Genomic DNA, 27,059 nt, shown 5'->3' with positions numbered 1-27,059 from the left:
ACAAAATAAACAATCACATGTTCGATTCGATCAAATCGATAACAAATTCGTAAGAATTATTTGAAAAGCAATGAATCAATATTGTTTTTATCTCGTTTGATAACAGAAAATAGAAATAATCTTCCATTTATTTGTTCGCATCAAGAGATACTTGTAATAAATACAACGATCTTTATTGACACCAATGTCAACTATTACTGTATTTGAAAACACGATAATTTTTAATTGTAAGTAAAACTTGTCCTCGATATACATAGATAATTATACACATTGTATTTATACTACATTGATATATAAATATAATTCTGTTTTCTCACGCGCTAAATTAAAAAAAAGGAAGATATTTCTTAGGGCCTCGTATGTATGTACTAAACAGAGTAAGTGAGTTAAAACTGTTTATTATCGTTAAAAAATGGAGTTTCAATTGTTTAATCGATACATAATCTGTTGGTATACGACACGAAGGCGAACGATTCGATGTGCATAATCAAGCGTATGATTATCTGTGAAAAGTGAGAAAATGGATAAAGATAAAAAGCATCAAATAAGCGAGACAAATTTGAAACAAATTTCTGGATCTAAAGAATCGGAGATTAGTTTGAAGTCGTATAATATGCACGATGCAGTTTCTTCGAATAATTTGACATCCAGATTGTGCCGAAAACCTCCTCGCAGTTATAAAAAGTAACCATAAATTCATTTTTGGTACAAATTCTCCCTAGCTTGTATTAAATTTATTTTTGTTTGATATGTATTCGCAATTAAAATTTTTACTTATTTGTTTACTCCAAACAAGATTTAATCGAATTAATACGTATCGGACGTAATTAAAAATCCTTGACTGTTACTCACGAAAGGTTCATCTTCACACTTTTGTTTTCGATTAATTCAACACCATATCAGTAATTAATTATTACATATTTACAAATACTGTCCATGATTATGATTTCATGACAAAGATGATAAATTGCGTGATGATTATTTCGATTATCAAAAATAATTAAAAGATAATTAATTCCAACTCAATTCTACTCTTAAAGGTGTAGAATAATTCAAACATATATATATATAAATGTTCGTACAGAGGGAGAGACGAGATACCCTTTTTTATACCGCACAAGAAGTTACTCGAGAAAATCGACCACAAGTCGGAAATTCCTGAACCACTGGTGAAGACGATTTTTACATTTCTTTCGATCTATTTTTATCCGAGGGAAATCTAAACAAATCTGCTTTCGTAGACCGGATTTGGCGCTCAGCAAGAAAAAATTCGAAGAGAAATATGCAAACCGAGCACTCTACCGATGGTAACGGAGAAGGTGGATAAAGTATCAGGAAAAGAAACTACTCTTCGAGAAGTAAAACAATCGACAAGTAACATTTTTTGTACTTTTGTAGTTCTGCATTTTTATCAATGACTTTATCGAAAGCTTTCTATATTTATTTATTACTTCGTTGCTCGGTCTCGATTTAATAAATACATTTGTTATTTCTTTTCGAGAAAGAGGGAAGGGAGGGAGGTGTCGAGGTGTTCGAAGAAGGTGGATTAATTCGGTGAAAGAATAAGATAGCACCGATAAGGCTATTGGCAGTCATTGTAAATCGAACTCAGAAAAATAAAGTCATTAGATACTTACATTGTTTCTTCATATTATGAGTAGTACATGTACAATCATGGGATAGAATCCCGGCCGGTATTGAAAAACAAACGCCAGAGAAAAACGTATTTCCGTTGGTCGATCAATTGGAGCTGATTCAGCGATTGCGAGACGATCCGAAAATTGGATTCTTTTATATGGTCTACACGGTGGAACGATCTTCAAAGTATTTCACCCCTTACGCCCTGAAGTGAATACAACGTTCCGATTCTTCGAATTCCATCAAAGTCCACATGTTACTCAGTTACCTCACTAATTACTTTTTTCAGGGTTGTCCCTTATGCAAGCGTAGGCAATACTTACATGACGATCAGTGCTAGCGGAGTGACTCAATACAGCCCCGATGAAATGAGTTTTACCCCAATTGAACAATGGGAAAGGGAATACGTTTTTTATTTAAAATTATTGAAGGTACGAAAGTTATGCTCGTAAGTTTTCAGATTTACTTCGATCCCTATCCCTTCTGCTTCCTGCGATTTCAGATACAAACTTTCATCGCGTTTCGGAAGTGGAAAGCTTTCTACGTTTGGAGAAAATCAATCTCTTGCAGGAAGTTGATGGAGACCAGAAATTATTTGGAAGAGAATCTTTTCATATCGGACCCGATCCTCAGTAAGGCTTTGTTGGAAATTAAATCAATGTACTCGATCTTTCTCGATTCGAGCTTCTTCGATAATACCACGATGGAAAAGATGTTACTCTTTTATTTTGTTGAGAAACAGGTGAATCTACCGTGTTCTAAGAGACGAAAATATGTTTTTAAGTAGATGCGACGCTATCTTGGAAATCGGTTTTTACAGTTTGCCAAGTTGGAACTAATGAGAAGCAAGTTGGACGAGTTCAGAAGATTAGCGTCAAATATTGTTAACAACGCCTGCCTGGGTGCATTACTGCGAAGTGGATACACACCGGACGATTCCAATATAACGATAGAACAAACTGCTTATGGGAAACTTGGTAACGCCTAATATTTATGCAACAAGTTTCGTCGAAACTCTTGCACTTTTTTCTGTTTCATAATTTTGTAGGTGAGTTCGGTGCTGTTAAGTTCAAAATGCCAAAAGACGGTGTTCTCAAAATGAGTTACATCGAGCAGGCACGAAAAAGAGAAAAATGTTACAGACTTTCATGGTACGTAGCTTTCTGACAAGATATATCGAATTTCTATTTTATTTTACTCGCATTGCTTTATTTGTTGTGCAAAGGTATTATTAAAAAAAAAAATTTTATTGTCCAGCTTTATTCATCTGGTCGATTACATTCAAACGAACATGATGCACGGTCTTCTGTTAAACGCTTACACGGAATTTATGGAGGTATTGAAGATTCATACGGAATCTTTGCCGGACGATGATTTAATAAATAATGATAAAATCGATCTTATTTTGGAAGAAAATCGACCAGCATCACATTGTATCCAGGTAAATTTGATTATGATTCACATTAATCCTTTCTGCTCCGATATAGTAATCTAAAATAAAAAAGAAACGTACGTATACGTGCTTAAAAAGATCATATTTTTAAAGAATGTTATACATTTTAGTAATGTTATCAATTTTAGTTACCATACTTCGTAGTGGATTTACTAATTTTACCTTCTGCGGAGATTGTCATGGATCCAGCTGAAGCTATTTTCCGTTTCGTAATAAAAACCATCCAAATCATGTGGGAAGAGAATACATTTGCCATCAAACCTCTTCTCTCCGATCCTTTCTTCCATTCTTTCACTAGGTATGGAGGAAATTGTATATTTTCGTTAGATACACTTTATGAAATAATTTCTTAACGTTTATACGTGATGTTGTACGCATTTATTCGAGGCCTATGATCAATCATAAAATAGAAGATCGCATTTGTGGCCATCCTCCGGAGATTCAGGAGATTTTAAAGCAAGATCCGATCTCGAAGAATTTGAAAATTCAGGTGGACGCGCTGCTCGAAAAGAATTTCGACGCAGCGAAACGTTATTGGCGCCGCTTCGAGAGAATTCGACAATCCTTTTTCGAAGCCACGACATTCGATGAAAATATCATCCGTGACAATCGAGATTGCAAATTGTTCCGTCAATGGAGCATTCGTTACAAAGAGGAAGTGGATCTAATTAGTAGAGTGATCGATTCGCAGTCGTTGGGTATCTTTTTCATTCAACTCGAGCGATTCAAGGCCGTTGCTGATGTCGCTCCTAGAGGGAAGATAGGAGTAATCGAAGCTGTTATGCCTGGGTAAGCTCGTAAAAAGCAGGAAGTTCCATAGTTGCGTGTATTGTAATCTTTCCAATGCCGATTAACGATAGAACTTTTTAAGTCGTAACTAGATTCCATTGTCGCTTATCATTTTCATTCGCTTTCTTTTAACTCTCTGTTGTTTTACCGTATCATTTTTCAATTTTATATCGTCTGAATATTGTTATGGAACTCCTCGTTGCAATCATTTCTACAGTCCGTAATCATTTTTTAAATTCCTTTCTATGTAAGTCACGTTCACGTTTCATTAGACTAGGGAAAAGAAGAGTAGACGCTTTATTAACGGAAGCGATCGACGCTATTAATTATCTCGAAATTGATCCCGTGACGACGGAAGAATACGCGGCATATATAACGTTCGTTGACGAAACGCAGCAAAACGTGGACGAAATGGAAGCTCAATTGGATTACGTGAAAGAATTATACGATACGATGGAAGAGTTTGCTTTTCCCATACCGTCGATGGACATGGCAAACTACTTAGTAACGATATAACTTGTCAAATTTTTTTTTCTATTTTTTCTCATTCCACAAAAATCAGAGTTTTTTTTATTAAAGTGCGCTTATCGTGCAGGGCATCGGGACACATTTTACCAGTCTACGATTAGCAGTGGAAAATAGGCTGGAGGAGAGACCAAAACTGATAAGTAGATTCAATGCTCAGCTTCAGAAGGATATCACAGCGTTGAACGAAAAAATATCGGAGATTCACGATGAAATTATGGTAAATTGTAATCAGGATTATCTGAGAAAGAGTTTTGTTGCAATCTTTGTTCATTTTCTTGCAGCAACCTTGGCTATTGGACTACGAAAGTAACGTCGATGCTTGTTGGAACACATTACAGGAACTCGGTGATCGAATAGCTGCCTGCGCAGCGATTGCGGAAACCTATCGTGCTCATCAAAAGTCATTCAGGGTTAGTTGGATTATTTGTCGAAGCTTCGTAGTATAACACCGAGCGAGATCGATGTAAGATAGTTCGAGGTGAATAGGTTAAGCGAAAGGAGTTTTCTTTATCTAAAATTGTACCGTTTCGAGGCAGCTTGAACCGACGAGATTCGATATCCTGGACCAAGTAACGAACGAACTAAGGTTGCGTACCTTATTGTGGAAGAGTCTAACCGAATGGGAAAACGCGATCCACGCATGGAATTACGCCGATTTTGACACCTTGGACGTCGAGGACATCACCTTGTTCACGATGCACACGATGAAAAATATTATTCAATTGGAGAGAGGTTTGCCGCCAAACAACATCGTGCCCAACTTGAAGGAGAACGTTGAATTGATAAGGAACAAATTACCAATCCTGGGGTACTTGAGGAACCCAGACTTGAAGGACAGACATTGGGAGAAGATCGAAGCCATATTGAACTACACCTTCCGTCCCGATGAGAAAAAGACATGGGATCAGTTGATGAATCTTGGCGCTTTCCTGAAGCCGAACGAGTTGATGGAGATCGCCGTAGCAGCTAGTTCCGAGGCCAATTTGGAACATATGCTGCAGAGAGTCGTTGACGCGTGGAAGGACATGGAATTTATTGTGATACCTCATAAAGAAGGAAAGGACGTCTTCGTTATAGGTAGTTTAGAAGATATTCAGACAATGATGGACGAAAGTAATATCAATCTGCAAACTATGATCGCGTCTCGACACGTGGGTCCCATTCAACCTCAAGTCGAGGAATGGATCGAAAAGCTCGATTTGTTCAGTGAAACTTTAGTACGCATCTTCCTCTAACCGTTGTGATCTTTTCGAAAATACCAAGTGACTACTTCGCGCGTTCCTACTTTCTAGGAAGCGTGGCAGCAATTGCAGCTACAGTGGCTATACCTCGAGGCGATTTTTTCAGCGCCGGACATTCAGCGACAACTCCCGATGGAGGCTAAGCTGTTTCTCGAGGTTGACAAGTTTTGGAAGGATCTCATGAGACGAACTTACAAGGTGCTCGATAAAGTTACTTAATCAAAGTATTTCTTCGATTGAACGTAACTACCATGTGAATGATTTTTAGGTGCCGTTGGCAATGGTTGCTTGCACTCAACCGGGTTTGCTGGAACTGCTCGAGGAGAACAACAGCAGATTGGACGAAGTCATGAAGTGCTTGGAGTCTTATCTCGAGACGAAACGTATAGCCTTCCCGCGATTCTTCTTCTTGTCCAACGACGAGCTTCTGGAAATCTTGGCTCAGGTATATCGATCAACTGAGGAATATCCAAGGCTAAAAACGTCTTTTCGGAAACATACGCGAGAGACACATTCCAAATGAAAGAGCCAGGCCATTCTAATACACCGCTTGTTACAAAATATAGACGAAAAATCCTCACGCTGTGCAAAGACACCTTCAGAAATGCTTCGACGCGATACACAGATTGGAATTCGCGATAAAGGAGAGCGAGACCGGGAACGAAGAAGATGCTGTGTTGACCACCGACATAGTGGCGATGATTTCGCCAGAAGGCGAGAGAGTTCCTCTTGGAAAAGGTTTGAGAGCTAGGGGTAATATGGAGGACTGGTTGAGCCGAGTCGAAGATGCAATGTTCAAGACCTTGAAGGGGAGAATGAAACAAGGAATTAAAGATTTGGCGGCGATAGGACGGAAAGAATTTCTCTCTATGCATCCCTCACAGGTTAAAAACACTTTCTTAAAGACAAGATGCATTTATTTATCATTTTTTGTGACCGATAAACTAGTGTTTATAATAAATATTCGTAAATTGAAAGAAATTTCTTACTAAAAATATAGCGACGTATTCGAAATGATTACGTCACAAACCTCTACTCTCATCCTTTCCAGATAATCCTCACCGTATTCCAAATATTTTGGACTCGAAATATCCATCTCATCTTGGAATCTGACGGCAATGTACTCAAGTTGATGAAAGCGTTCGAGCAAAAGTGTTTCACGGTTCGGTAGATCATTATTATTTCGCTATCTTCGTTAACAATCTCTGTTCTTCTTCGATTCGTTTTATAGAATTTGGCTGAATTAGCAGGAATGGTGAGGGGAGAATTATCACAATTGATACGCGATGTTATAATTAATGTGATAACGATCGATGTTCACGCCAGAGATATTGTCACAACTTTGATCGAAAATCAAGTAACAACCAGGTCAGAAGTTATCTCTTCTTTTCTGGAGAGAAGTTTTCACATTCTCTTTCTTAAACTCATTTATCCTTGTTCTTCAGCACGAGTTTCAATTGGACGAAAGTGTTGCGCTATTATTGGGACGACGAAATTGACAATTGCTTGTCACGTATGAGCAACTCCGAATATCTTTACGGATACGAATACCTCGGTGCTCAGAAGAGACTCGTTATAACGCCCCTTACCGACAGATGTTACTTGTGTCTTATGGGTGCGCTTCAATTGGATCTAGGTAAAAGAACCAGCACCGCGTACAAAGGACGCTTTATTTTTTTCAAAGATGAACTGTAACAGCGATCGTCGCTGCTTGAAATTGTTCGATAGGTGGTGCTCCAGCGGGTCCAGCTGGAACCGGTAAAACGGAAACAACGAAAGATCTGGCCAAAGCGAATGCCGTTCAGTGCGTGGTATTCAATTGTTCGGAAGGACTTGATTATAGAGTATGCCAACAACGACAATAATCTTGATTGTTTCGTGTCGACCAATATAATATGTAGGACAGCGAGCAAAACAGCGTTACGAGAAAACAAACCCATCGCGATACTTTATCAAAATTTGTATACAATCGTAGATTCCTAGACAACCGACTGACAAATTATTTCAACCGGGAACAAAATTAAGGAATCTCTCTTTCCTCGCAGATGATGGGCAGGTTCTTCTCCGGCCTGGCAACTTCCGGTGCCTGGTGTTGCTTCGACGAATTCAACAGGATAGATATCGAAGTACTTTCCGTGATAGCTCAACAATTGATTACAATCAGACACGCCAAACTCGCAAGAGCCAAAGAGTACGTTGTCACAACTCCGACGATTACGTTCGGATCTAAACACGATCTTCTTCCCTCGACAGGTTCATGTTCGAAGGACGAACAATAAAACTCGTAATGTCCTGCGCAACTTTCGTCACTATGAATCCCGGTTATGCCGGTCGTACTGAATTGCCAGACAATTTAAAAGCACTGTTCCGTCCGTTTTCTATGATGGTTCCTGATTACAGTACGTTTTATCAAAAAAATTGTTTTTTTTTCTTGGACGTGCTTCAAGTAACACGTTGAAACGAATGGTTTCCTTTCGCAGAGCTCATCGCCGAAGTCACATTATATTCGGAAGGATTCGAGACGTCGAAGCCTTTATCGCAAAAAATGACTCTGATGTATACTCTCTGCAGTGAACAACTTTCTCAACAAGATCATTACGATTTTGGAATGAGGTTTCTCCCTATCCGTTGATCTTGTTCGCTGCACAAAAGCTCTTGTGATTTCTTGTCGTCAAAATCGTCAGGGTTGTTTACTTAAATATTTTTATTGCTTTTGTATAGGGCTGTGAAGAGCGTGCTGATGATGGCAGGCAACCTCAAACGAAGTAATCCCGACAAATCGGAGGACGTTGTTTTGATCAGGGCTCTACGCGAGAGCAATATACCCAAGTTTTTGCGCGAAGACGTTGAACTCTTTGAGGGTATTGTAGGGGATCTATTTCCAGGCATTGCAATCCCCGAGGAGAGCTACGGCATTTTGGAAAAAACTGCTATAATGGTAATCGATGGTTTAATTTTATTAAACATTATTCCATAACTAATTTAAGAACGTTTAAGTTAGAACCGTGGGACAGTTTCTATGCATCGATACGCATCTTTTGCAGGTGCTCAAAGAAGCCAATCTGCAACCGGAATATTGTACATTGAAGAAAGCTATTCAGCTACACGAGTGTTTGCAGGTGAGACACGGAGTGATGTTAGTTGGACCCACTGGTGGTGGAAAAACCACGGTTCTTTGGGTAAGTCGAGTGCTGTTATTTTTCTTACAGAGATACTAATACTCTTTTTTATTACAAGAGAGTATTTTTTTTGTTTAGACCCTTGTAAATACGTATAACAAACTCCATGAAATGGGTGTAGTTGCGAAGATGTATCAGCCGGTACACTTGTACACAATTAATCCAAAAGCAATTACGATGGGTGTGCTATACGGAAAAGTGGACACAATGACCAACGAATGGAAGGATGGACTGATTGGATCCATCGTTCGTCACGCTTGTGCCGTTAGTAGTAAAGCAAAATGCAAATTCTTAATTTGAATCATCTCAACACCACTTCAAAAAAAAAAAATGTCCAGTCTGAGACGGAGGATCATCAATGGATCGTTTGCGACGGGCCTGTTGACGCTGTATGGATCGAAAATTTGAACACCGTCTTAGACGATAACAAAATGTTGTGCCTGGCCAATTCCGAGAGAATTAAATTTACCCCGTACATGCGTATGCTTTTCGAAGTCACGGATCTTTCTCAGGCGTCACCCGCTACCGTCAGTCGTTGCGGTACAAAAAAAAACACTCTTAAAATTTATTCGATACGCTTCCGCTCTATCTACAATTTCTTCTCTCTGCAAGGAATGGTATACGTGGATTCTGAAGAGCTGAAGTGGATGCCGTACGTGAAAACGTGGATAACGACTCTTCCCGAAGAAACCGTCAAAGAGGAACATAGAGAGATAATCATCGAGCTTTTTGACAAATATTTCGAGGACGGACTAGTCTTTTGCAGAAGAAATTGCGTTTGTCCAATTTCTCAGGTTGATCGATTCTCTTTCTCGTTGTTTAAAGAGTAGAAAAATCAGAAATGTTTCATAGTCACCGTTCGATTAACATTTCATAGGTCGACATCGGCAAAGCAAATACGACTTGTGCAATATTAGGGAGTTTCTTGAACGAGCCGGGAGCCATAGAGAGAACTATCGACAAGGCGCGGATTAAAACCTTTTTGATTCAATTATTCGTGTTTGCTTATCTTTGGTCAGTCGGTGGCAACGTCGTCGATTCCTCTCGGAAAGAATTCGATGCTTTCGTGCGAAAGCAGTTCAAAGACAACGAAGATGCATTGTAAAATTTCAACAATGATCCGTTTCTTCCTTCCAGAAATTAAATAAACACACTGAACGGCTGTGTTCGTTTCTTAGCTTACCACCGACAAGTTTATGGGATGTGTACGTGAACGTTCCGAATCGTCGATTAGACGTTTGGACGGAGATTATGCCAGAATTCGAATACAACAGAGAAATGTCACTTTTCGATGTTCTCGTCCCAACAGTCGACACTGTACGATTTGGTTATATGATGAAGAAGTTGGTGGAGAGCAACAAACCGGTACTTTTCACCGGTGACACTGGTTAGTATTATTTTGTGTAACTCTTTCCTGTTCAATATTAACACTAACAGAGGAAGAACTCGATCTGTCCCCCTCCGATTTTAACGTGCTTTTGCAGGATGATAAAAGACAGATCCTTGTTGAAAGTGATAAAATATTAAGTATGAATACTCTTTGAAAGTATCGAATATCTACATCCAATGTTCCGTGCATTCCAAGAAGGATCTGCATTCTACCATCGTGCGTGTGCAACGTACAACGTACCACCGTAACTCGAAATATCTATCGTCGTTTATAGGAGTTGGAAAATCGGTGATAACGCGGGTGGTGTTAAACACCTTGGAAGAAACTCAGCTTTGGGTGCCGATCACTTTAATTTTCTCCGCTCAAACGAGTAGCAGCCGGACTCAAGAGATTCTAGAATTAAAATTGGAAAGGAGGAAAAGAACCGTTTTGGGTGCTCCCATAGGAAAACGAGTATGCGTGTTCGTCGATGATGTTAATATGCCTAAATTGGATTTGTACAAGTCCCAACCACCCATCGAACTTTTACGGTACCGAGTCAATCGTAATCGCTTAAACGGTATATTCTCTGCTTCGAGTACGTAAATGTTTCTACGTGGTATTGGGAACTACGCAGCCAGCTGATAGATTTCCACGGAATGTACGATCTGGAGAAATTATACTGGAACGACGTGAAGGATGTTGTATTCACCGCGGCGTGTGCATTCCCAGGAGGTGGTAGGAATCCTTTGACGCCAAGATTTGTCAGACACTTTGCGATACTGCTTATTCCAACGCCCACTGAATTATCTCTAAAAGGAATCTTCAAGTAAATTCTCGAGAAAAAAGAAATCACAGTGTTAAAAAAAATGCTCGCTCTCTCGATAAAACGAATTCGTAGGGCAATTTTAAACGGGTTCTTGGACGATTTCGTGGATTCGGTGAAGCAAGTAGGAGACAAAATAGTGAACGCGGCGGTAGACGTCTACCGAAGAATCGCGACAGACCTTCTACCCACTCCGGAAAAGAGTCATTACGTTTTCAATCTGCGCGATTTATCGAAATGCGTGCAGGGGATTATGCAAGTGGATGCCACGGTTGCTAGGGAACCTCTGGAAATGTACAGGTGTGTACAAAACGTGCACAAGCGTTGACGAGAGATACTGTAACGTTGGCCATAACGAGATTAGAATCGCTCGTGTTGTTTCAGGCTCTTCTACCACGAATGCCTTCGCGTGTTTCACGATCGACTGATAAATTTGGAGGACAAGAGTTACTTCTACAAGCTGTTAAATAACATTTGCGCCAGTACGTTTGCTACGGAGGTGGTGCGCCTTCCGGATGAAGAAATCATTGAAAAACCACCGGTGCTTCTATTCGGCGATTTCATGACTTTCGGGGCAGCAAGAGAACAGAGAATTTACGAGGAACTTACGGATATTGAAAAAGTTATGGGAATTTTGGAGGTCTGTCGTTTACAATTGCGCAAAGAATTACGTACAATTAAATAAACGTTAGATTTCTTGTTCGCGGTACCTTCTATATTTTCGTAAATCGATAACGCAGGATTATTTGGAAGATTATCGGTACTCCATCGGGAAAGACATGAAAATTATCTTTTTCATGGACGCCATAGAACACGTTTGCAGACTGGCGAGAATTCTTCGATCCGAAAGAGGAAATGGTCTTCTGGTCGGTGTCGGTGGAATGGGAAAGCAAAGTCTGACGAAATTAGCGTCTCATCTGAACGGTTACAGGTCCGTAACAGCTTACGACGTAATTGCGCAATTTATTTATAAGACGTTGAGATAATTTACGAATGCTTAATTGAACCGATGAATGCTCGAAGGTGTTATCAGATAGAGGTTACACGGACATACGATAAAAATTCTTGGCACGAAGATCTCCGACGTTTTTACTTCGCACCAGGCACTAATGCTGAGCATACAACGTTTTTATTCGCGGATACGCAAATTGTGCTCGAGGAGTTTTTGGAAGATATCAACAATACTCTTAACACAGGTGAAACCATTATTATTTGGCCAAATAAAATTATCGTCTTCTTTAATTGTACTCGAGATGCAACAGATTGGCCGACCAAGGTCACCTCTTTCTTTATGCACGGTTTAAAAAGAGAAATCGCTAACTGTTTATATCTCGACTACAATTTTTGATTGTCCAAAGATTTTTATAATTATTTCGAGGCGTGGAGTCCACGGTAAACATCGCTTTACTAGTCAGTTTTAATTCTCGATAGTAACGTGAATCTACCGTACATTTTAGGCGAAGTCCCAAATTTGTACGAAGCAGACGAGCTCGAAAAGGTTATCATAGCTACTAGATCCGCGGCGAAAGCAGCAGGAATCAATGAAACGAACAGAGATGGAATTTATCAGTTCTTCATCGGAAGAGTCAGGAATCGACTTCACCTGATGATCTGTATGAGCCCTATAGGCGATAACTTCAGGTCAATTTCATTATTCTTCGCGTATAATAATAAAAAAAAAAAAAAATAATGATAATAATACTAATTTATAGTACTTGGTTATATACTCGTAAATACGTAATTACCGTCTTGTGCAGATACCGATGTCGCATGTTTCCGTCATTGGTAAATTGCTGCACGATCGATTGGTTTACCAAATGGCCAAAGGATGCCCTCCTTTCGGTAGCAGAAAACACATTGACCGCAATTGTACCGAACGATTCGGAGAAGCTTGCTATCCTTAGCTCCATTTGTGTCTTAATTCACGAAGTATACTTACTTCACGGAACAATCAGACCGATGAAAATCGATCGTTTAAGAACCATGGTACGGGCGATACTAATTTTTAACGAAAATTATACAAAAATTTTCAGACCGTGGAAGAGGTAACGGTGCGATTCTACGTAGAAATGCGCCGAAGGTACTACACCACGCCGAGCAGTTACTTGGAGCTTTTGAAGTTATTTCGAATCACTTTAGAGAAGAGAAACAAAGCAATAGAATCGTTGAAAAGTAAAATTTCAAATGGTCTCAACGTAAGTGATTTTTCTGGAAGAATAATGTATTTACCATCAACGATCATTTTCCATTCAATATCTGTGCCATCTGTGTAGAAACTTGTCGAGACCAACGAGATGATCGGTATAATGAAAGAACACTTGGTCGTTCTTGCCCCGAAGTTAAAAACAAGCACGGAAGAGGTAACGAAACTGATGAAAATGCTCATGAAGCAACAATCTGAGTGCGACAAAGCAAAACATCTAGTGACCGCCGAAGAAGCAACGGCTAAAGTATGATCGACGAGCGAAAAAGAAAGAAATTAACGTACAAAAGAACCAATGACAAGAGATCTGGTGAAGTTGCGGTATTTTTCTTTTTGTTAGTTGAAAGCTGACGAAACGGCGGTGTTAGAAGCCGACGCCAGACTAGACTTGGAAGCGGTAATTCCAGCCTTGCTGGAAGCTCAAAAGGCGTTGCAGGCTTTAAATAAAAACGACATCAACGAGGTTCGTGTCTTCAACCAACCACCTCACTTGGTGCGTTTCGTCATGGAGGCGGTAAACACGCTGCTGGGTGAAAAGTGTGTTTCATCGAATCGTTAATTAAACCTAAAAAATCTCGTGTTATCCGCGAATCTCTTTGCCAGAACGGATTGGCCAAGCGCCAAGCTGGTTCTCGGCGACATACGTTTCCTCGACCGCTTGATCACTTATCCCAAGGACGATATATCGAACAAGCTTCTGAGCAAACTGCAAGAGTACATTAAACACCCGGAATTTCGGCCGGATCTGGTGGCTAAGCAAAGCAAAGCGTGCAAATCGCTATGCATTTGGGTAAGAGCGATGGACGGATATGCCAAAATTTACAGAATCGTGGAACCGAAACGTCAGAGGTGAATTGTGGGAAACTTTCGTGGGAAAAATGAAACGGTTTGCGACAAGCGTGTTACTAAAGTGAGTCTCCGTAGATTAAAGCTAGCCGAGGCAGAACTGCGAGCGATGGAAGAAGTGCTTGCCCTCAAACAGGAAGAGCTCGCCACGTTGGAAAGTAAAATTCAAAAGCTTCAGAAGCAATACGACGAGGCCGTGAAAAATTTAAACAAGTTAGAATCCGAAATGGAGCTGGTGGAAGCGAGGTTGAACAGGTCCGGGCGACTGACGTCCGCATTGGTGGACGAGCGAATTCGATGGGAGGAAATGACACGCGTAAACCGTTAAAGTTTCATTTAAAGTTGTCAATCATCGATTGGATAGATTTTTCAAACTTCCCTTTCGTTCGAACTTTCAGGAATTCGACCAGCAAATGATCAATGTTACCGGGGACACACTGATCGCTGCCGGTGCGCTTGCCTATCTGGGTGCATTTACCAACGAGTACAGAGAGGAACTACTACAAATTTGGTTATCCAGTTGCAAGGACTACGATATAAAGACTACAGAGAATTATAATCTTATCTCGATTTTAGCCGATGCTTATGAAATTCGTCTTTGGAACACTTACGGTTTACCGAGAGACAAAATCAGCACGGAGAATGCTATCTTCGTAACGCAAACTAGTCGTTGGCCATTGATGATCGATCCCCAAGAACAGGTGATCGTTGCATTATCTTCCCATGTATCGGATCGATCGAGACACGATCGAATAGGATCGGTTTATTTTTTAAATTACATTCTACATTTGTACAGGCGAACAGGTGGATACGAAACATGGAGCAAGACAATAATCTTAAAGTATGCAAACTGACCGATGAAAGTTTTATGAGGATATTAGAGAATTCCATAAGACTCGGAACACCTGTGTTGCTTCAAGAAGTAGGAGAAGTGCTAGATCCAAGTTTAGAACCCGTCTTGCTGAAGCAAATTTTTATACTGGTACGTAATCTTATCAACAAGAGAGAAGTTAAATTATGCGATTAAGATGACCGTTATTTGAATTACATTGACGTTATTTAGGGAGGTAGACTGTTAATACGATTTGGCGATACGGATGTCGAATACGATAATAATTTTAAATTGTATATCACGACGAAAATCGCAAATCCTCATTACTTGCCGGAAATCTGTATCAAAGTGACAATAGTGAATTTCACTGTAACCATGGGAGGTCTTGAGGATCAATTACTGGCGTAAGTGCGTTACGTACAATTGTCATAAAGGTCTCACGTTAACGTTTCACTGGCGAGGTATTTATGAAACTAGCCGTAGTAAAATTGTATGCAATGAAATCCGGAGAATGAAATGATTCTTCAGAGGTTTATACATTTTTACTTGAATTGTATAAAAACGAATTTATCGAAATATTCAGACCTAACGCAGACTCATACTCGTGAAAATATTCATGAAAATATTAGGATCGATCCTTAAAGTCGTGATTAAAACCGTGTTAATCGACTGTAAATTTGATAAAGTTTCCTGACTTTGTATATTTTAACTGTGATTTATTTCGATAAATTTCATCCATTGCCTCGATGCGATCCCAAATGCCGAGACAAAGAAAGAGATATTAAACTTTCGAGTGTTGTTCGATCGTTTCACGAATATTTTCTGAGAACATAATTGAATCTTACACGACGAAAGTTGAACAAAATTAAATGTATAAATATAATACACAAATTTGAAAACACGTATCTTTTTCTAATTTTCTATAGGGACGTTGTACGGCTTGAAAGACCAGACCTTGAAACAATGAGAAACGATTTGATAATGAAAATCAACTCCGACAAAAGCCAATTGCAGAGCATCGAGGACAAAATATTGACGTTGTTGTACAGTGCGGGTGACGATATTCTGGATAACGAGGATCTCATAGAAACCTTAAACGATAGCAAAGAAACATCCGCGATCATCGCAACGAGATTGATCGAGAGCGAAGCGACCGAAAAAAAGATATCGGAAACGCGTGAAAAATATCGAACGGTTGCAAATCGTGGATCTGTTCTATACTTCGTTGTCGCGAGTCTCGCGAATATAGATTTTATGTATCAATTTTCGTTAAAGTACTTCAATCAGGTGAATAATTCTAACATGTTTTAAAAAACATGTCAATTTTCGTATTAGCGAACAATTACATTCTCTACTCTTAATTACTTTCTGTCTGTCCAGATATTTAATACAGTAATCGAAACAACCGAGGTAGATGACGATTTAAAACGACGTTTGCAAACCTTGCTCGCTGAGATAACATTAGCCATATACACGAACGTTTCACGAGGCTTGTTCGAGAAACACAAATTGATTTTCAGCTTTATGCTGAACATTGCAATATACACGAACGACGGGACCATCGCTCAGGCGCAATGGAATTTTATACTACGAGGCGCTAGAAGTATTAAAGTTGTAAGTTGTAACACCGAAACAAGAATCGTTGTTAATAACAACAGTTTCGTTAAATCGAAGCGAATATTTTCAACATCCGTGCGTTGTATTGTCTATACAGGAAGATACACCGGATTATCCGACCTTAACGACTCAAGTGTGGACTTCGGTGAACTATTTAAGTCAGATATTCAAAAGCTTTAAGAACATTTTGCAAGATATATTTAAAAAAATTACACTGACTCTGGGATATTTTCAAGAAGTAATCAATATAATTCCTACGAATACAACAAATGCAACACACGACTGGGACAAATTGTTAACCGATATAGAGAAGTTAATGCTGCTGAAAGCTCTGAAGGAGGATCAGTTGATATTTGCAATTACAGCTTACGTGACGAAGAATCTCGGACCGAAATTCGTGGAATCGCCTATGGCAGCGTTGCAACTATTGTACGTAACAGAATTGAAATAATTCCTTGCATTTGCAGGGGAAAATACTTAAAATTGCAAATTTTGCAAATTTTCTGAAACTTTTGGAATACATTGAGGACACATCTTGGTAAGTGATACGTTACTTTATGTTACGCCAATTCGCTCTAAGGAGATGAAATCAAATTATTCGCGAAGGATTCCCGGATTGAGGATTTTCCCTTGTCGCTTTATTTACAACCTAAAAATAAATTGTTCGAGAATTTAACGGAGTAACATAAGCAACTAATATCAAATTGTGAATGAAACAACAATTCTATTCGCAGATTCGCAGATACGTCAAATAAAATACCATTGGTGTTCATACTCACAACTGGATCTGACCCTTTCAGCGGTTTCCAAAGATTTGCGAGCGAGATGGGTTTCGCCGATAGATACGATTCGATTTCCTTAGGACAAGGTCAAGGTTCCATTGCCGAAGGTCACATACGGGCGGGAACCATAGAAGGTAGGTGGGTGTTCCTGCAGAATTGTCACTTGGCCACCTCGTGGATGGTAAAATTGGAGCAGATCGTGCTGGAGATCAGCGAACAATCGGGAGAAGTGATACATGCTGATTTTCGACTGTTTCTGAGTTCGATGCCGAGCGCCGCCTTTCCGGTTTCCGTCCTTCAGAATTCGGTGAAAGTTACCAACGAGCCGCCGAAAGGTCTAAAAGCCAACATTAAGAGGGCATTGTACGATTTGGATGACGACTATTTTCAATATCATTGTAAGGACAAAGATCACAAAATTTGATCAAAGAATCTCATCGAAAGGCAATGCCACCGGCGTTAAAGAATCGTTAATTAATTTTAAAAAATCTCTTTTCTCGATATATAGTTTTGGGAGAAAGCTGGCGCAGAATGATATTCGGTGTTTGCTTCTTTCATGCAATTATCCAGGAACGAAAAAAGTTTGGACCTCTGGGGTGGAATATACTCTACGAATTTACCGATAGCGATCGAGAGTGTTGTTTATTGAATTTAAAATTGTTCTGCGTGCACGAGCACATACCTTGGAACGCGTTATTATACACGACAGGTTTTTGATTTTTTTTTTTTTAGATAACGCATATTATACAGAAGTCAATAAAATATCCAAAAAAATCTTTGTTGCTTTTGACGACACGAAATGTCCAAGGAAGGAATAAGGTAGTTATTACAATCAGAAAATCATTTTTTGCAAGATCGTATTTTTCCGACACTTGAATCGGAAAGATTATCTTGTTACAGCTTAAACATCGTAAAATCGTCCACTCATTTAAAAATCATTGTCCCCTTCCATCCAGCAATTTCTTTCTCAGACATTCAGTTGAATCGTAAAAGTATAACAGGAATTTTTTAGCGATAATTTAATGCATTTCGTCGTATACATATACACGGACTGTATACATATATGACATAATGAATCGTATAAATGAATTTTGATTACGTTTGCTTTAGGTGAAATCACTTATGGAGGCAGAGTTACGGACAGTTGGGACTTGAGATGTATGAAAATTATTCTAGATATATTCTTCTCTCCTAAAACTTTAGATATCGGTAAGTTATTTTTCAATGAAATCCATTTTTATCGATGGATAATACCTATTGACATAAAATTACTTTAGATTATATTTATTCGCCGTCTGGAAAGTATTACTGTCCTGTACTCCATACTCCGCAAGAGTATAGAGATTTCGTGGAAACTTTTCCAATAATCGATGATCCCGAAATTTTTGGAATGCACGAAAATGCGAATATTACTTATCAAGTAATTGAACAGAGTAATATTTCTAAAATACATTTAAAATTCTCGTCTTTAAGGACTGGCTAAAAGCTAAACAATTTTTATAATTGTAATCATTCAAGTTAAAAGAGGCTCAATTCGTTGTGAACACTATTTTGGAAGTGCAACCAAAGGAGTCCGCTGCCGAGGAGGGCAAATCCAGTTCGAATATAGCATATGAGGTTGCAGATATGATCATGAATAGAATTCAGTTAAAAATAGATCCCGTGGGATGTAATCCGTATCACTTAATTGTAAGCAAAGAATGTAACTCTATAGAACGATCGGATAGATAAAGTTACCAAATTTTTGCAGAGGGACACAATGAGACGACTTCCATCTCTGACTACTGTCCTTCTTCATGAAGTAGACCGATATAATACATTGCTAAAGATAATACACGCGTCAATAGAAAATTTACAACGAGCCATCAAAGGTTTTGTCGTTATGTCGGAGGAATTAGAAAATGTCTTTACTGCACTCATCAATAATCAGGTTTTACTATAAATTTTTGTATCCGTTAACTCATTGAATGATGCTTTCAGTACAATATAGGAACGTGAAATAAGAACTTTTTTACAGAATAATTGCATATATTTGTACAAATTTAAATCAATACTTCTATTCATGTTAGACATATCTATTTTAATATTATGCGTACATAAATTAGGTACCGCAAATGTGGCATAATGTGAACATCTATCCGTCATTGAAAACTTTAGGAAGCTGGATAAGGAATTTAGAGCTTAGAATTGATTTCATTCAGGTATAAAAGCATTTTAAAATAGAAAAGTGTACCAAATATGATAGGAGATTTTCACAATTTTTGTATATTATAGACTTGGTTGATCCATGTAAAACCCACTTCTTTTTGGATTTCTGGTTTGTCGTTTCCACAAGGATTTCTCACTGGAATATTGCAAACATATGCAAGAAAATACAATACTCCTATTGATCATTTGAAATTGAATTTTATTGCCACCAAAGTGGTACTTGATCAAGAAGAAATTGAAGCAGAACATAAAAAATCTGAACAAAAGGTTTTAATAACTGCAAAATATTCTTAAAAATGTAGTTTATTTTAACAATACATACAAATTAAAATTTTGTGACAAAATAATAATCACTTTAGGTATTGGAAGTGTATAAAGATTTACAGGTGCCGGACGATGGAGTATTAATACATGGACTACATATCGATGCTGGTAGATGGGATTTTGAGTCCATGATTTTAGTAGATGCAAACATAGGTAAATTATTAATTTCGTGAACTACACTTTATGAAATAATGCACTGTTCAAAGAAACAGATAATTTTAATTATTCAGGAAATGTTTTTCAGGTGAAATGTATCCGTCTCTTCCAGTTTTACATATAAACCCAGTATTAGAATTACCAAACGATGATTCAAGATACGTTTGCCCCCTGTATAAAACAACTGTACGAGCAGGTGTATTATCTACAACAGGACATAGTACAAATTTTGTTGTTGCAATTTTGCTTCCATCCAGAAAAAAACAATCATATTGGATTTTGAAAGGAACAGCCCTTCTGATTGAAATTATAAATTAGATTCTTCATATTTCAATTAATGCAATAATATTATTACAGCATATATGAAAGATGGTTTGGATACATTAATTGACAACTGTATAGATTTTATAATTATAGGATTGAGTACCACTGCAGTCTGTATGCATTAAGACATATATATATAATTTAATATATATTTTACAACGGAAAGCGTATAAAAAAAATTATATTACAAATACATGTATAACTTAAACATAATGAACACAAAGCTAAAAGAATGAAACAAAAAATATAAATAGAAATTAAAACAATTCTCTTTGTTTTCTTCTCACAAGACTAGCGTGATAATTATAATCCTCTTTATCGATGGTCCACATGCAGGTCATATAAACTGTGAGTATCGAAGCTAACAATATTCTGTCTAATCTATAAAACATTAAAAATTAACTATTTAATTGTGATTGCTATATAAAAGAAAGAATAAAATGTGTTTTAAAATGAAAATAAATGTGCCTTACGTCATATAGGGATGTATCCATAATATAATTAGAAAACCTGTAAAACTTGGGTGTCTCATATGCGAGTAATAACATAGCAATTCTTTAGACTTCATGATCATAGGACTTGGCAAATATGAAAATTTATAATATACTTGTTTGAGTCCAGTTAATTCTGATATATCCATCATTAAGCATCCACTGTAAATTATTGCCCAAGCCAGAACATGAAAAGCAATGAATATGAACCGTAGAATATTATTGGAAGATGTATTGAATTCCCACAATGCAATTGATGAAATAGTTTGCCACTGATAAAGAAGTAAATGTAGAGTCATTGCACTGACAACATTATAAATACTTCTCTCCATATAATCCATATGAAATTTACAAAATAAATGTTTCATAAAATCTTTGGCCATAAGTGAATGTTGCAATATGAATGTACTTAATAAGGACATATTTATTATTAGTAACCACAACACAGAATCAAAATTCTCATCTGTAATACAAATTTATGAGGTCAACCTATTTCTGTGTATCTCAACTTCTTGAAAAAGTTTTCATTAATAAGTACCACAAAATGATAATTGTGAATTAACGTGTATTAATATGACATAACGTAAGATATGCCTAATAATGAAAGCCGTTTACCTTTTTCTGATGGAATAATCGTCTTCTGATTTTCCTTATGACATGACAGAAAGTACGTCAAGTTACACAGAATATAAAATGTGTATAAAAAGCACGCAGCACACGTCACTACGTTGATACATTTTACAATCATTTTTGTAAATAAACAATACTTGAAAACAGTCGCTTAGTCACTAAATCGGTGTATGATTATTCCAAGATTGTAATCGTAATATTGACAACAATTGTACATAATCATAACCTATTGATTGATGAACAATACTTCCGAAAGAATTTTATACTTGTTTAGAAATCTCTATTTACAGAAACTTTAAAAATCATTAAATACATATGAACTAGATACGTAACCTATGTTAAAACTATTAAAAGAGACCCTAGATTGTCCTGGCGCGAATTGAAATCATTTCAAAATGTTTTCTGCACTTGATATGATACGATTCGTAAGTGGTGTAATTAAATTAATAAAACTACTCACCTATTGTTTTCTGTTGTACAATTCTGTGACTTTCAAATGAGTTTTCGATTTCTGTATAATTTCAATTATATAATAATACAATTGTGAACTTTGAAAGTTACTGCAATATATAGTTCGGGCAACGCCTGTCGGAATGAATTGTCATCTATGACCGTGTAGTGTTTCGCATTATCCGTTTCATCGGTTTGGAATGCAACTTTCCGTCAAAAGGAGAGTTCAGGTTAACTTTCAATCGTGTGGATTGGAAATTTGCACGTCAGCCAGCTGGCTTCTGAAGAAATTTGGCTGGTACTTGTCGATATCTAATTTGTAAGTATTCGAAATGCATGTATTATGCATAAGCATTTAAAAGAAAATGTAAAAGCTATAAGCCTAACTTAGTAATTTTGCAGTTTAACTATTTACCATGATAAGTATATTTGAAAGTGTACACAACGATAATATGTCTTTTCGTATAAATATTATTATCAGAAATATGCTGCGCATATTTTTGCTTTATATATTTTTACATATTCTTCAATTTCTAAAAACAATTAACGAGAAATATATAACAGTAATTTTGTAGGTACTCGAAACTTCTGCGCGTTCAAATTAATTTTTAATCGTTACGTTGGTTAAATATTAATAAATTTAGTAAACTTGGTAATATACAGCTGTAGAAAAGAAAATTGAATTGAAAATCACTTTATTGAAGAATACATGAGGAGATTTGTTGTACAGAACTAGTTACTTAATAAAATAAATTTATCAATAATACAAACAAACCCTAACTTTATGCTTTCTATGTAATTTACTGTACATATTTAATTAATTCTCAAATACTTTATTTTTTATTTTTAATGTATTTTAAAGTTGTTCCAAGATGCCAAACCCTGCTGAGCGTTTAAATTATGTACAAGATAGCAGTAGCGACACGGAAACAGATAAAGAAATGGGTAGCAGTGGACGACATCGTATTTATAAGAATAGAATGAGGTAAAATCTTTTTAAATTTAAAAACATGTAAATGCCTATAAAGTTGAACACAAAACAAGATATAAAAGTAACAAAACATTTTTATAGATACTTTATATTAGCAGCTTAATTTCAACCTCATTGAAATGGGAAACATCTTAGACAAGCAATAACACAATAATTTGATGTGTAATTTATTATTTCTTTAAATATTCCATTTCAGTAATTACATGTTTAAATTGTAGCATGTATTTAAAGCTGTTGTCATATAGTATGTTATATGCATGCCAATTAATCTTTTAATTAAAAATAAATCATTTTTGCTCGTGTATATTGTAATATTAAATTAGTCCAAAAATAATACAACAAAGAATGTTATACTTGAAATTCATCTAGCATTTTACATTATTCAATATGATTTTGTGAAATTTTGTTTCATATTATGCAACTGTATTTCTGTTTCGAATCATGTTGCATAAGCTTTCTGTAACGTTTTTTAATTTTATATATTTTTTTACTTATTTATGTATTATTAAAGGAATTAATTAACATCAAAAGAGTGAACAATGAAAATGTATTTCAGACTGATCATTTGAAACCCAAATTATATTTAAGAGAATTATTTGCATAATAAAACTTCATGTACATATACTTCATTTTTAATTTGAAACAATTTTTATACTGAATCTTATTAGAGTTAGTAGACATTACACGATGCTTGTTGAATGCAATCATTAGAAAGGTAATGTCGTTGTTTTGCATGTAGTTGTGGTGGCTCTTCCAAACCTAAATCTTGTCTGGTACAAAGAGACGGAAGCAATGAAAGGCACTGTCATTCCTTCAATTCTGGAAGACAAAACACAAATGTAAATCAACAAAACAGGTAATATTTACAAATGAACAACAGATTGCAAACAAAGATTTTCGTTTTACCCTCTTGTCAAGGTACATAAACACTTCATATTAACACTTCATAGTATAAAGGATTTAATTATTTTATATTTCTGCGTATCTTACTTTTATTCTTTATATTGTCAAAACAAGAGTCCAGACATCATTACCTGAGAGGTAGGTGTTGTCTAGAAATTCATTCAACACTGTGCATTGCTTTTGTGTGTTTATTAGCTGTAATTTCTCTATTTTCTGTGAATATTGTTACTAAATAGTCTTTCGTAGTTACTTAAAACATATTTTTCTTCAGATTGTGCTCTAGTGTCGGTGTTGGAAAAAATCAACAAAGTCAGAGTAGAGATAATTTACCATCATCTGGATCTATTACTAGCATAAGTAATCTACAGGGTAGTGATGAACGAATTACCCTTATTGTCGACAATACTAGGTAAATATTCTCCAATATCACTTTTAACACTAACGCAATTACATTAATTAAAAAATTGAATTGATTTTCAGATTTATTGTCGATTCTGATCTATTCACTGCACATCCAAATACAATGTTAGGTAGAATGTTCAATTCTGGTGTTCAATATGCTCAACCAAATGAACGTGGCGAATATGAAGTTGCAGATGGTATATCTGCTATGGTATTTAGAGCTATCCTTGATTATTACAAGGGTGGAATAATTCACTGTCCGTCAACAGTTGCAGTTCACGAACTGCGAGAAGCTTGCGACTATCTCCTTGTTCCATTTGATGCTAATACAGTGAAATGTCAAAATTTAAGTAAGTAACAATTGTAATCTACTACTACATACTTTTGCATGACGAACATTTTTGTAAACACTATATAGCTAATTCAAAAAAATCATAGTACAGTCTCATGTATTGAAAATTGCCATGTAAGTGACACAATTGCAACTATACTATCATTTTTTACATTTTCATTGTTAAAAAACATTAAATGATGGATAGTGGCATCGCTTTTCCATATTCAGTATAATGTAGAAATTTTTCCATTATATTTACATATCCGGGATAATTTAAAATTCGAGTCAGACCAGTAATTTGAGAAATATTGCTTTGACTTGAAATAAATGGCAGGAACTCTAGAAATTAGACAATTTATTATAGGAGGGTTATTACATGAGTTATCTAACGAAGGCGCACGCTGCCAATTTGAAGTGTTCCTCGAGGATTTGATATTGCCACTGATGGTAAACAGCGCACGTAGAGGTGACCGTGAATGTCACATTGTCGTTTTATTGGAAGATGATATTGTTGAATGGGATGAAGAATATCCTCCACAAATGGGAGAAGAATATTCACAAAGTAAGTGTGCACAAACTGTAATCTTTTTTGTATTACTTTTGCTTTTCTTGTAATATCGAGGTTAAAAATATATAACCTTCATACACGGTATATTGATTATATAAAATAAAAATTCGATAATTACATCAACCGCATTTTTCAATACTATAGCGACTATATTAGATGTAGTCATTTCCTTCAATTACAAATGTGAGATTTATGTTTTTTGTGTAGTCTGTATATTGTTTTTATATTCTATTAACGCTAAGTATTCGAAACAACTAATATTTTTCTTTATATTCTTTTATTCTTCAGCTGTCAACAGTACCGCAGTGTACCGATTTTTCAAGTACATCGAAAATAGGGACGTAGCTAAGCAGGTAATGAAGGAACGGGGTTTGAAAAAAATTCGTTTAGGTATCGAAGGCTATCCTACCTACAAGGAGAAAATTAAGAAGAGAGCAGGAGGACGTGCCGAGGTTATTTACAATTACGTACAGAGGCCTTTCATCCATATGTCTTGGGAGAAAGAAGAAGCAAAAAGTCGACACGTTGACTTTCAATGCGTGAAATCAAAATCTGTAACAAATCTCGCGGAAGCCACTGCCGACCCGGTGCTAGACGCCGGTGGAAACCCAATAGGAATTGGTCTTTTGCAAGCAACAGAAACAGTGTCTCAGCCGGAAGTTGTACTGGCAGTTGGTTCGGATGGCGATGTCGAAGGCGGTATAGGTTTACCAGTTGATCAAGATCTCGGGTCGATACCGCCTGACGAGTTACCATGAATGTTCGTTATGAAATTGAGGCTGAACAAACTACCAAGTATTTACGCATCGCTTTCTTCATGCGTCAATTTATAGTGTTAATCAGACTCGCTTATCTCACAGTTTTGTTTTAAATTGGATAATCAAACAGAAAATCCAAAGTTGATTTTCCAAAGAGGAAGCTTTAACGTGCTTTACATACTTCTATACAATAATCCATGAATTTGCTTACGTGTAAATGGTGTTCTGAATAAAGGCAAGGAGTCATCCTTTGTGAGTTAGGCAAGCCTGATTTTGACTCAGTCGAAATGATAATACCGTGAAATTATTGCATCTTGTGGATGTTTATCTAGTATCTTGTGATAGTCCTCGTACGTGACGTTCAAACTAGAATAAAAATAATCGTTGCGACTTTTTCAATTTTGTATGTAACGTTAAATATTTCTTATAATACTTACGTGTCAAATGCGAAACAATGATTCATTCGGTATGTATTTGCGAAAAGTAGTTTCCTGTTTTATACGATTAATAAAGTTGAATACTATTTCCGAGTCTATTTTTTCTTGTTTTTTTTTTTTTTTTTTTTATTTTTATTTTTCTTCCCATTTTGTCGTATATTAATTTTTAACATCAATGGCCTAAGAAGGCCTTCTGTCGAAAGAACTTATCAATCGAAAGAATTAAAATCCAATTACTTAAGGTAAAAAAGTGCGTGTTAAAGATTCTAATTTATTTAAATTAATTCGTTATATCTTTTTACACACTTAATCACACGGGGATTCGTGACGCAAGGGGTCGGGTATGAAATCGTATTATATATACTTCTCCATTGCGATTAGTTTGTAAATAGTGTCATGCAGATGAAAAGTTAATTAGTGTCGTTTAAATTTTATAACAGATTGTCTATTCTATCAATAGATTATAATTATAAATGAGATACACAAAATACGTTTCATCTTAAAGGAATTGGTGTTACACGATCTGAAATACCGACCTCCTACGATATCAGTGGTTTCGCAACGACATTTTCGTTTAAGAATAGTGATTTTAGGTACTACATTCAACTAAACCATGGAAGTCGGTAAAGAATCCATCAGTCTCAGAAAATGTATCAATATGTCCTATTCAATCTTACAGAACGAACATTTTTAAGGTTACAACTACCGTGATAACTTAATAAAATTTTCCAAGTCTCGACTAATCTTAGACTTCTACTGAGTAATATGCAAATTATATTC

General features: G+C 36.6%; 3 protein-coding genes across 5 annotated transcripts; 2 read left to right on the top strand and 1 right to left on the bottom strand.

Moving 5' to 3' along the window:
- Positions 1-226: 226 nt before the first annotated feature.
- On the bottom strand, positions 227-21,730 carry LOC143148691 (nurim homolog). Of its 2 annotated transcripts, XR_012992568.1 has the most exons (4): positions 21,422-21,562; positions 17,301-17,640; positions 3,254-3,385; positions 227-3,129 (listed from the first exon to the last, which is right to left on the bottom strand). XR_012992568.1 is itself a non-coding variant. In XM_076315277.1 (3 exons), exons 1-3 carry the CDS (start codon positions 21,552-21,554, stop codon positions 20,573-20,575), a joined length of 738 nt encoding a protein of 245 aa, XP_076171392.1. In that variant the 5' UTR covers positions 21,555-21,730; the 3' UTR covers positions 19,781-20,572. The 2 variants fall into 2 exon arrangements, 1 of the variants encoding a protein (XP_076171392.1); XM_076315277.1 differs by lacking the exons at positions 227-3,129; positions 3,254-3,385; positions 17,301-17,640 and adding exons at positions 19,781-20,696; positions 20,789-21,269 and having other exon boundaries at positions 21,422-21,730.
- Dhc16f (Dynein heavy chain at 16F) lies at positions 309-20,532 on the top strand. Its single transcript, XM_076315280.1, has 61 exons — positions 309-684; positions 1,085-1,169; positions 1,242-1,374; positions 1,662-1,848; positions 1,928-2,069; positions 2,141-2,380; positions 2,459-2,615; positions 2,687-2,789; positions 2,896-3,079; positions 3,220-3,389; positions 3,479-3,880; positions 4,153-4,384; positions 4,476-4,625; positions 4,690-4,818; positions 4,945-5,625; positions 5,701-5,847; positions 5,918-6,094; positions 6,216-6,533; positions 6,701-6,811; positions 6,881-7,017; positions 7,095-7,285; positions 7,378-7,493; positions 7,695-7,840; positions 7,903-8,048; positions 8,130-8,262; positions 8,371-8,587; positions 8,694-8,828; positions 8,907-9,092; positions 9,167-9,368; positions 9,441-9,622; positions 9,706-9,929; positions 10,007-10,215; positions 10,493-10,748; positions 10,835-11,026; positions 11,099-11,323; positions 11,408-11,663; positions 11,764-11,954; positions 12,047-12,219; positions 12,481-12,664; positions 12,781-12,952; positions 13,057-13,218; positions 13,297-13,473; positions 13,567-13,763; positions 13,830-14,075; positions 14,151-14,388; positions 14,471-14,773; positions 14,869-15,054; positions 15,136-15,308; positions 15,831-16,191; positions 16,285-16,518; positions 16,619-16,950; positions 17,256-17,701; positions 17,812-18,012; positions 18,414-18,512; positions 18,581-18,723; positions 18,822-18,992; positions 19,054-19,233; positions 19,409-19,504; positions 19,578-19,778; positions 19,871-19,988; positions 20,080-20,532. The coding sequence occupies exons 1-61, from the start codon at positions 521-523 to the stop codon at positions 20,307-20,309; spliced, it is 12,279 nt and encodes a 4,092-aa protein (XP_076171395.1). The 5' UTR covers positions 309-520; the 3' UTR covers positions 20,310-20,532.
- A 330-nt stretch (positions 21,731-22,060) lies between the features above and the next one.
- On the top strand, positions 22,061-26,377 carry LOC143148690 (BTB/POZ domain-containing protein 10-like). 2 transcript variants are annotated; one of them, XM_076315275.1, is made up of 7 exons: positions 22,061-22,205; positions 22,749-22,871; positions 23,617-23,733; positions 24,052-24,189; positions 24,261-24,532; positions 24,881-25,078; positions 25,373-26,377. In XM_076315275.1, the coding sequence occupies exons 1-7, from the start codon at positions 22,087-22,089 to the stop codon at positions 25,840-25,842; spliced, it is 1,437 nt and encodes a 478-aa protein (XP_076171390.1). In that variant the 5' UTR covers positions 22,061-22,086; the 3' UTR covers positions 25,843-26,377. The 2 variants fall into 2 exon arrangements, with proteins under 2 accessions (XP_076171390.1, XP_076171391.1); XM_076315276.1 differs by lacking the exon at positions 23,617-23,733.
- Positions 26,378-27,059: the final 682 nt, after the last annotated feature.

Source organism: Ptiloglossa arizonensis, chromosome 6 (assembly GCF_051014685.1).
Source record: "Ptiloglossa arizonensis isolate GNS036 chromosome 6, iyPtiAriz1_principal, whole genome shotgun sequence".
Lineage (NCBI taxonomy): Eukaryota > Metazoa > Arthropoda > Insecta > Hymenoptera > Colletidae > Ptiloglossa > Ptiloglossa arizonensis.
The sequence above is the reverse complement of the archived record's forward strand: the minus strand, read 5'-3'. Positions and strand labels throughout refer to the sequence as shown.